The 10,988-nt window shown below is 40.5% G+C and overlaps 1 protein-coding gene across 1 annotated transcript in view; it reads right to left on the reverse strand.

Moving 5' to 3' along the window:
- CRYBG1 (crystallin beta-gamma domain containing 1) overlaps positions 1–5,127 on the reverse strand; it is a 46,642-nt gene extending 41,515 nt beyond the window's left edge. Inside the window, exon 1 of the mRNA XM_039726930.1 lies at positions 5,038–5,127. Within this exon, the coding sequence (XP_039582864.1) occupies positions 5,038–5,040 (3 nt within the window). The 5' untranslated portion in view covers positions 5,041–5,127. The remainder of the gene's footprint in view (positions 1–5,037) is intronic.
- Positions 5,128–10,988: the final 5,861 nt, after the last annotated feature.

Below are 10,988 nucleotides of genomic sequence, written 5' to 3' on the forward strand. Positions count from 1 at the left end.
CCGGCCACGGGCGAGGCCGGCGAGGGGGCGGCGGGGCGCGAGTGGGCGCCGCGCTCCGTAGGTGTCCCGGCAGCCCGCGCTGCGGCTGCCGCCTTGTTATTGAGGGCAAAACGCCGCCCCGGGCAAAACCGACGCCCTTTGATGTTGAGGGAGAAGCACCGAGGGTTGGAGGCGGGCAATTCGCGCCGCCACCGCCCCGGTGAGCTGCAGAGCGGGCTGCCCGGCGTGAGCCGGCGCCCGGGCCGGGAGAGGGGCGGCGCAGGGCAGGGGCACCGGCTCGTCCCCGCCCGGCACGATGGCTGCGGGGAGCGGAGCGTGGGAGCGGCCCTCACCCGGCCGCCCCCGATGCCGGCCGCTCGGAGGTGCTGAGAGCAGGCGTGGCTTTCCCCAAGCCCGGGAAGTGTGCGGGGCTGGCACCGCCGGGCCCCCGTGGGACATCTGGGTTCAAAGCCCTGCGGGAGGATGAACCCGCATCTCCCCCCTCGCACGGGCGGGCGGGGCTGGTTGCCGTCTGTGCCTGCCCTGCCTGGCCGCCCCCGGGCCGGGGACACGGCTGCCCGCGGCCAGGGCTGCCCCGCCTGCCCCCGGCCCCGCTCGGGCCGCCGTGAGAATGACTCCGCGGCCCAGTGGTGCCGGCGCTCTCCCCGGGCGCTCAATTAGTATTTAATGTTTAATGAATGCTCAACAAGTCCTCTTCTAATTAAGGCTTAATGACTTATATGAAGTGGAACAGCTTCAACAGGAAGGACCACGCAAGTGTCACTTCGGAGCGTCTGAGGGCCCAGCGCGGAGGCGGGGGAGACACCAGGTCAGCCTGCCTACGGCTGGCCGCGGTGCCCGGCCTGCGGTGTGTCTGGCCCTTTGGCTATTGAAGAAAATAAGGACCTTTTTTTATGGAGTCACTTCCTCCTCCAGCTGGAAAAGTGTTAAGTTAGTTATTTTTTCTTAATCAACAGCCTACACCGTCTTGGCTCAGGAAAGCTACATAGAACCTATTTAATGCCAGTGAACGTGCAGCAGCAAGGCTTGCCCAAGCTAATGAAAAATACCAAAAAACATGAAAAACATAGAGCCTAAAGTGGGGAAGGGGTAGAGTTGACTTATACAGCAACCTAAGAGAAATCCATGGAACCCTTGTATTTGCCTACCTCTCTTAACCAGTGTCACTCATTGAACTGATAAGTACCAACCAAGAACTGTGTCCTCACACAGCGATCTTCTACCAGTGCTCTTCAAATAGGGCAAGCTTAAGGTCATTACCTTAAGCTCAAGTTTTTGTATTGTTGGGGTTTAAGTTTTATTAGACAGTGAAATAATCTACAAATGAGAAAGTTGATGCCTGTCTTTTTCCACTCCCTTTGAGGACTTTTTTTAACCAGTAGAACCAAAACAATTAAGTAAAGAGCAATATTAAGAGCTGCAATAAGTTCAAACAGCTCAGACAGGTGAAGTGCTTTAGTGATAACAAAACCAACTATAAATTTCCCTATCAGATCATGAGTAATGCAGCCCAATTACTAATTTATTATTCTATGTATGTATTGCCAGTACTAACTAATTATAGCGAAAGGACAAGATGACAGTAATGAACACTGCCAGCTAAAATAATCGAAAATACAAAATTTTCACACTTAATGCAAGGTAATAAGGAAAGATACTGATTTCTCTGGTAATTCATAACAACTACAAGTGTGAGGAGGATGACTATATTAATCATGCTAAAAACTGTTGGAAGGAACACCACAACAGGGGAAATTTAACTTTATTATTGTGTCAACCATCATATTAACATTTGGATGGAAATAGCTGTCAGTCTTCTAAAATAGTTGGGAGTACATTATCAACCTGACCATCATTATTACACTTGCTGTCAAGTTTTTAGTTTGCAAGATTAAACCTGGAAAAATTAGTTATTTGAACTGGCGATCTAGATTTTTCTCTTCCCAGCCACTGATTTCCATAAAGTCCATGGGAACTTAATTACCATTGAGACGTCTCCCCCTTTCAAATGTAGTTTAAACTACAACCAACAAGTTCAAAAGGTGTTGAATGGAAGTGAGGAGGGACAGCCAGCCAGTCCAGTCACATAAGCCTTGTTTCCTCAGGGAACAAGGCTAAAGATTTTTCCTTGATCTTGAAATAGCTGCCCTATGTAAACTGTTTTGAAGTAATTTCTTCATACAAAGTACCTTAATTATATACAGCTCTTTCAAAACACATAAAAGACCAGGTACTTGCCCTGAAGAGCTTGTATTTTAAGTCAGATAAATGTAGGTGAGCCAGTATTGCCAGTGCAAGAGGGCACAGAGACCGAGCATCTCAAGGGACTCCCAGGTGGGACCCAGCCTGCCAGAGCACAGCACGAGAATGCTTGACTTCACAGCACTGCATGGAAGTGTTTGATTTCAGAAGGCAAGAAATACCCTTGCTCTGCAGATCAGGCTTCCTAAATGTGCTTATGCTCAAGCATTCTTACTCTTAAAACACTAGCTGCCTGAGAAATACCTGATCAAAGGCATGGGCAACTGAAAAATCTAGAGGACCTGCCTACCCATTCCTTGGACAGTGTGGAGGAAGCCATTTCAAGCACTCTGCATGAACCTTGAAAGCTGTGTTCTAATCTGAAAGCAAAATGCTGCTGCCTTCTTAACCAAGAAATGTAAATTTTGTTTGTATTTATATTCATACCTGTTTATGCTAGCATTAAAATATTTCCTCTGTTTTCTGGCTGGGTTTTTTTTTCTCATTAGCTAATGTAAGTTGCCACAGCCAAACCCCTAATTTAACACTGCAATTAAACATGTGCTTTGCTGGTCTCCAGTGAAAAGGGAGCATAAGCTACTATGATCTGTTGAATCAAAATTTCAGGATGTGTCTTGAGGGATCATTTCGATGTTATTTTCTTAGATGAGTTCATCTGAGTCAGCTGAACATAAATGAAAACACTTCTTAGAGCACACATTAGAGAAAAAAGCAGTATTTTTACTAGTCATTAGCAACTTTGTGGTAACTAATAGATGGTAATATCTAGTGTGGACAGTTCTTTAATTTAAACATTTATTTTCCAGCATATGTTCATCTTCAGAGGGGAAAAAAGCAACAAACCATTTAGTGAAGAGTAAGTTTGATCTTTAGCATTCATTAGAAGATCATAAATGGCTGGATTTCAAGTAACATGAAAACTTCTGAGACCCCTCTATCTTCAACAATTCTAATAGTGTAGGACCCTTACAAATTTATGCTGGAAAGACACTAATGCGAAATATCTTCACATCACACTATCGCAATTCACCCAGCCATGAGAAACAGAAAGCCTTGAAGTTCTAGCAGTCACATGACATCCCAAAAAGGGCTTTAGCCAAAAACATTTAAATAAATAAACTCTTCAGGCTTTAGCATTCTGCAGAGATTGAGACTCAAATATATCACAGTAACAGCGCCGGGCTTTGTGAGGCTGAAAATTGCTCTGGAGTATTGCTGGCTCATCGTGCTGTGAAAATATTAGCAGAAAAACTGGAAGGAACAACATACAAATCAAAGCTAAGAGAGAGAAAAATCTGAGAAGCACAAGACCCACTCAAGTCCTAGAGAGAAGAGTTTTCATACTGCTCTCCTACAGGTGAGTGCCATAGCTACTGGCAGAGAGAGAAGGAGCGAGTTGCAGATGGAAATAAAGGGGCTTGGTGCTTATTTTCTTCTTTGAAAACCATGGGGGGAAAATGTACTTAACAAAACATTTGACCTGCGTCAATTCTTGTTGTGATTCCCTGAATGGAAAAAACCAGTTATATTTTAAGTTCATCTAAATGATCTCTAAACTTAACCAGTTTAACTGACCTTGCTGTCAATTAACTGGATTTGAATTACTTCAATTCACTATACTCATTGTTCATTGTTTATGCTAACCCTTCACAAAGACACAAAGGGGGGGTTACTATTAGGAAAATTGGGCTTTTGTTATTTTAACTCCCAAACTGCCTTCTTCTGCATATGAAGAGTTTGGCATATACTCTCTAATTTTTTTTTAGCATTTATTTTAAGTATACCATGTTCCAGGTTGACAGTGTTCTCTTCAGAGATAGAGAAAAAAAAACCATACTTTAAATTTAACAGGTCCACTCTAGCATGGCATTCACTCCCTGCCTCTTCCAGCTCTTTGCCTGCTATTCACATAGAGGATATAAATAGCAATAATTGGATTTTAAACAATTTCAGCTTTACTTGAGCAATTTGTGCTGGGAATACAGTTATTTAGCTTCAGGAACTCACCTGAGTAAGCCTAAGTAAATGCGAGACTTGAGCAGAGTGAAGTGAAACAAACATAACTTTTCTTAATAGTAATATTTTTACACATACTGTAAATCAGGGTATTTTAGCGAAACATTTCATATCTTCAAGAGAACAGGACATGTCTGCTTCCAATTTATTTTTTCACTATAAAGGTAGATTTTTAGTTCAAACATACATTGGAAATTGACTCTTTTGTAACAGCATATAGATTAAGGAGACTAATGTGCCTGCATGTTTAATGGATTTTTTGGAAAGGAAATAATCAGCTCAAGAAGCATAGATGTATATATAAATTATTTTATACCATAATATTTCTTAGGTGGCAAACACCAAGATGTAGATATTGGATGTATTAGAAAAGAACAGCAAAACTGAAAGGAGCAAATCACGTAAAATCAAATGAATGGAAATCTTTCAAAAAAGCTCAGGAAAGACAAAGAAGCATTGATAAAATGAAACAGATCCTTACATGAGTATTTAGGAGAGCAGAGAGATAAATAAGAACGGGCATGTCAGAAAAGGCATGTCTGCTCCCATCTCCTCTTCCCCAGAGCTAGTTATTTCCACAAACTAAAATCTTTCCCCCCTCCCCTTCTGTCAAGAGGAACATCTGTTTGTTAAAGAAATGCTCTATAAAACTAATGGAGATCAGTAGATTTTATGATTTTTAAAAAGCAACTGTGTATTAACATGAAGATTTCTGGTGGGGTTTAAAAAGGGAATAAAAGAGAGTGTTGTTTGCCTTACCATGATGATGATAATTCTTTCTGCTCTTTACAGAAGAATAAACAAACTATCGTGTGTGAGATGCAGTCCTGTGTGTCAGTAACCAAACCCTTTTTCTTAGCAATCCTCCCACGCTTTAACCCCTTCTTTCTTCTGGCAGCAGTCAGGTAAAAACAAGTAAAAAAAAAAAAAAGGAAGTAGTATCTGACTTGAGCCTTTCCAACTGATAAGTCATTTGGCAGACAAATTAGAACTATGAAAGGGGCTCAATTAGAGGATAGGAGAAAGAACTGCAGAAGGGTGGCAGCAAGTCCTTCAGTAAGCAGCTCTACAGAAGCAGAGAACATGTTGCAAAGAACTACAAAGTTAGTGTTGGGCAAATGCCTTACGTGTATTAATTAACATGCAATACCAGAGCACAGATATGCAACAGCAGGAGAAAATATACCACACACGTTGGTTCTCACAGACCTGGTTACTGTTTTCTGATCCAGATTTAGGATGGCTAAAGAAAAAAAAATCACCTGTGCCTTTATGCAGAAAGAGACTGATTTATTTCGGCACCCTTGGTTCTTCACCTTCCTAGGTTGGTATATTAAAACTGTATTTTTCAAGGTGTTTGTGGTAAAATGGTACTAAAAAGGGACTTGAAAAAGCAGAAAAGAACTAGCGCCAAAAGCAGGAGCAGGGATTATTCAACAATGAGTAACTGAGAGAATATTTAAACTCTCCTGAACCTGAAAGACATCCAGAAAAAATTTATACGCAAAAAGATAGTATTAACATAAATTATTGCACTTGCAGCTCTCTGTGTTTCAGTACAAGAGAAAGTGAGGAAGTTTGATATGGGTTAGCCTCACAGCTTTGCTCTCAGGATTTTGAATCTTGCTGCTGGGTCAGAGCTGTATCACTAGATAATCTTCTTAGCGTAAAGGTTCATCAAAACTATCTCTTTCAAAGCAAAGAGTGAAAATAAACATATGTATGTTTTGTTCTAAGAGATAGGAACTTGAAAGTACTTTTTCTGTTAAACAATAAAGCATAAATGGCAAAAGCATTTTGGAGAGGAAGAGCGTGGCTTGGAGTCAATATTAAGTCTCCCCTAATCAGAAGCCACAACTAACAAAAGTAACCCCTTTCCTTTTTTCATTTCTGAATGCAATTCACAATGATCTATTATGTAAGTGGTTTTGATTTAGAAGGTCTCTTTCTTCTACACTTGTAGGTCTCTCGTCTCTTTTGTGAGTGTACAGTGTCCTGTCACTAAATGGTGTGTACTGGTTAGTATAGATTTAACATAAATTGTCTAATTTAGATCTACAGCTTACTGCAACACTTACTTCTTTTAGCTGAACTATATACAAACTATATTTGTATATAGTTACCAGAGACAAGAAATACAATTATTTTTTCTGCAAGCTTAAGAGTATCTGTACCACAGACTGGGCAACCAGTCTCTGGCAATCAGCTCTTTCTTAAGCACCATCAATCTTACTCTTCCACATGCTTTCACAGAAAAGTGTTGCTGTCAATGGGAGCTCAGCAGTCTGGAAAGTCTATGGCACTTGAAAAAGTCTTGCAGCATTTCATTAAATTATTATAGGGCAAAAAGGAAATAATCTTACAGAGCCACATGTATTATCAGTCTTTGCCAAAGAGGGCACTGATGTGGCTACTCTGTGCTGGTTAACTGAGCTGGATTTTCCTGGGCATGACACTGCACATGGCCTGGCCTTGAGTCCTGTGTACATTTTTGGGTGCCACAACATAACAAGGATATTAAGCTGTTAGAAAGCTTCCAAAGAAGGTTACAAAAATGGTGAAGGATCTTGAGGAGAAGCTGTATGAGGAGTGGCTGAGGTCACTTGGCTTGTTCAGCCTGGAGAAGAGGAGACTGAGGGGAGACCCACTGCAGTCTACAACTTCCTCATGAGGGGAAGAGGAGGGGCAGGCACTGATCTCTGTTCTGAGGTGCCCAGTGACAGGACCTGAGGGAATGGCCTGAAGTTGTGTCAGGGGAGGATTAGTTTAGATATCAAGAAAAGGTTCTTCACCCAGAGGATGACTGGGCACTGGAACAGGCTCCCCAGGGAAGTGGCCACAGCACCAAGCCTGATAGGGTTCAAGAAGTGTTTGGACAATGCTCTTGGGCACAGGGTGTGACTCTTGGGGTGTCCTGTACAGGGCCAGGAGTTGGACTTTACCCTTGCAATCATATCCTATGATTCTATGTAGCTCAAGAGTAAGGCAGAATTTCTAATACACTCCTGTGCCCAGTGTTTCTTTTTAGGTGGCTGTAAGTGCTCAGCAGAGAAATCAGCTATAGATTGTCTCACAGTACTAGGTATGAAACCTAAGTCTCACCTGCAGTTTTAATTCAGTCCAGGGAACAGATGCCCAGGAGTTAAACTAACTAAAGCACCAAAGTGTCCTTCAGCAGCTCTAGCTCTAGATATGTAAAAGTAACTCATTATGTAATTTGAAATTTAAAAAAACTGAGATTTTTTCCTTGGGTAGCAGATAGTCTGAAACTATAAATGGAAAACTAAAAGCCTTTTGCTAGCAAGACAGGAATATAGACTGTCACAGGGCAAGAGGCAGAAAACCATCCTTGTGAGCACTGTGTTACTAAGGTGAGGTTGTTAAGGTGTGAAAGAATAAAGACAGTAAACAAACTGCAAATTGGACTGCTAATTTGATCAAAGCCAAATTTCATAAACAACAAAGTGTTTATGACATGTTTAACATGTTTAACGTGCTGGCTTCGGAAAGTTGATGCGATGGTCCTGTGGTTTTGACCCTGAAAACCACTTAGCAGAATGAAAAATGACAATATTTAATCAAAGTTTATTTAAATATGAAATTAATGTAGTCTCTCTTCTCTACAGAAGCTCTCATTAAATAGATTAAAATCATGCAATGTGAATCCTATTACACATTATACCAGGGTATCATTTGGTACCTTTCAACTGAAATGTGTCTCAAGTCAGCCCCTCAATATCGAGGTGCCCAACATAGCAGCTGTTTTGGAAAATTTGTGTTTGATAGCCTGTGCACTTCAAAAAGCCCTTTTATGAAATGTATAAAGTGTTTACACTCCTTGATAACTTCTTTGATGTATAGATTTTCCATCATTTACAAATGAAGAGCTTTAAGTACAAGGAACTATTATTCCTTGTACTTAAAATACTATTATTCCTTGTACCCTAAAATACCTTATCCTGACTTCATAAAAAATCAGCTGGATACCTCATTTTACATCTGAATTACAGTACTATAACTTAGCATTTTTTCCAAATAACAGTGTTCACCTAAGGCTTCCAAAATTCATTTAAATTATTTCTTACAATAATTATTACAGAGAAGTGCCTCAATATTGGTTAGAATAAACTTTATGAAACCAGTATGAAGAAAATGGGAATGACTCCAAACCCACTGCTTCCCTATAGTGTTGTGGGCAAAAATGTAAATTAAGTGGAATAGTCCTTCCAACTCTTTGCTTATAATCCCACAATTACTTCCATATCGCAATATTCTCCATTAAGCAAGAGAAACTTCTTAGAGGAAATGTTCTCATGAAATGCATTTTTATTCTTAGGTGTGTTTATTTTAGGCTCCAAACAGAACTAATTAATGCAGAAAGCATTAAAATAAACAATTCATCTGTCTAGAAAACATATATTATTACTTATGAAGAATAAACAGAGATATATGTTTTCCTGCTATGACAGATTAATTACCACAGTCATGCTGCATTATGCTACTGTGCACTCAAACTGCTAAATGTTAGCTACAGAGGAGATACAACTACAACAGCATTTAAATTACACTACTATTATTGGTGGATAATTGGATGAAATTTCTAATTCCTACTTGGTATTAAAAAACCCACATCATGTCTTACCTCTAAAAATGTATTTTGTGGATGAACAATAATGCAAAAGGGAATTAGATTAAACCGGTTGAAACTATATATTTCTGAAACCGGTGGAAACTGTACAGTTCAGAAATATGCAGATTTCCAGGAAATGTAAAGAAAAACAGAGAGTTATTGATCCTGCACTTGAATTTCTGAAGTTGCTAGTTTGGATATAGGCCAATCCAACATACTCCACAACTGGCTTTGGTATCTGTGGCTTAGAACAACAGATTTGACAAAGTACTTTTAAAGCTAACCCTTAAAAGCATCATAACTAACCATAGTTTTAGCTACAACAGTTCTAGTGTTGGGCTCAAACTATTTTAGATACTTTCTAAATAAGTTACAGCAAAACCACTCCATTAGCAGCTCCCGGAGTCCCCTTTGCACAAAGTGGCTCCATTATTTGCTGGTGCTGTGGAATGCAGGAGGGAGGTGGTTGTCGACCATTAAAACCTGGTAGACAACAAGTGTTTCCTGTATGCAGAAGGCAGGCGTGAGTCTTCTCCCCTGTTCCTTATCTACCGCTTCCCTCCCACGCCTTCTTGGCACCTGTTGGGAAAGGCTGGGAATACAAATCTCTCCTACTCTGTAGGGTTTTTCTCTAGCTGCCTACCCTTTTCCTCTGCAGGTGACTCCATAGTTTTTCTCTTCTGCAGCCCAGGCTTTCCCAGCTGGCCACATGGTGAACCTGACAAAGCTTTTCAGTTTCCCAGCTTTGCATAAGGCTCTGAACAGCAGCCAGCAACAAGCAGGGGGAGCTTCTCTTTTGCTTGGCAGACACTTGGGAAAAAACCCTCGCAAACTGTATACACATCTCCCATGGCTGGAAAGTGGGAGTCTTTTTCAGGTCCAAAGTCAGAAATTTATCTAATAGAAACTGTCTGACACACCAGACAAAAAAAGATACCCTTTGTGTTTCCAGAAGCAAAACCATCAAAACTCCCCCAGAGAAGAGGGAGGGGAAAATATCCAGAATTACCTATGATGAGCCTTTTAAAATTATAAATTTCTCCAGAGGGAACATAAAAAAACTAAACAGATCTTCATGTTCTTTTTATCTGAACTCTGGTTGTTAAACATTTATGAAGTAGTTTGTCAGATTTTTCAGACTTTTCAAAAGCTATACTATTTAATCTGCGTTTTCCTCTGAGACAATTATTCTCTTGGGGGTTTTTTTGTTGTTTTTTCTTTTTTTTTTTCCCCAGCAAATATATCCTAGAAAGCAAAATGGTAAAAGGAGAAGAACAAAAAAAAGGGAGAGGAGAATTGTAAAGAGAGGAGAGGAAAAGAAGATAAATTTTCATTTGCACGTCATAAGATATGATTCAGAGGAAATTAAGATGTCAAACTTCCATCATAAAAAGCAAAGTCTGTAGTAGAGAACATTACATTCTATTTAAATCTTTAGATATTATGTGTAACCACAACAAACTGAAAACTTATCTGGCGAAATGTTATCCCCCTGTGATTTTTTAAAGTATATTTGTAAGAATGGTAGATTTCTTTTACTATCTTTAAATCTTATTGAAACAGTAATTTAGGCAGTTTGGTTCTTTGAGTGGGTCATGCTTTGCTTTTGCAGATCTTGAGCCATGGCAGGTTGAGTGCTTGTTTTAAAGAGGTAAGTGAAGAAGCATTCCAGCTTATTCACTCTAATTCATTAGTCTTTGAGACAAAACCAGAAAGATGAAGTTTTTCATGACTACCCTCTTCAAACCCATCATTACACTGCAGCTGGCACTACAGAGCAATAAATTACACATATATGTATGCATACACACATTCCTAATTGTCACACACCTTATATAGCTTAAAAAGTGGCAAAAGCCTGGTCAGGAGGAATGGACTATTAGCAAAAGCTGTGTGTTGCAACCTGCTCAGATCTGAGGGTGCTCAGGTGTACTGTGAGCCACCTGGTCACGTAGCATGGCAAAATGGAAAGAGGGCCACACCCAAGGAGAGAGCAGAGCCAGCTGCCAAGGTCCTGAAAACCATTCCAAAACATTGCACAAGTGTGGAAATGGTACAAGAAAAGCACGATGCAGGACGA

This window comes from Passer montanus, unplaced genomic scaffold (genome assembly GCF_014805655.1).
Source record: "Passer montanus isolate IOZ18808 unplaced genomic scaffold, ASM1480565v1 scaffold11, whole genome shotgun sequence".
Classification (NCBI taxonomy): Eukaryota; Metazoa; Chordata; class Aves; order Passeriformes; family Passeridae; genus Passer; species Passer montanus.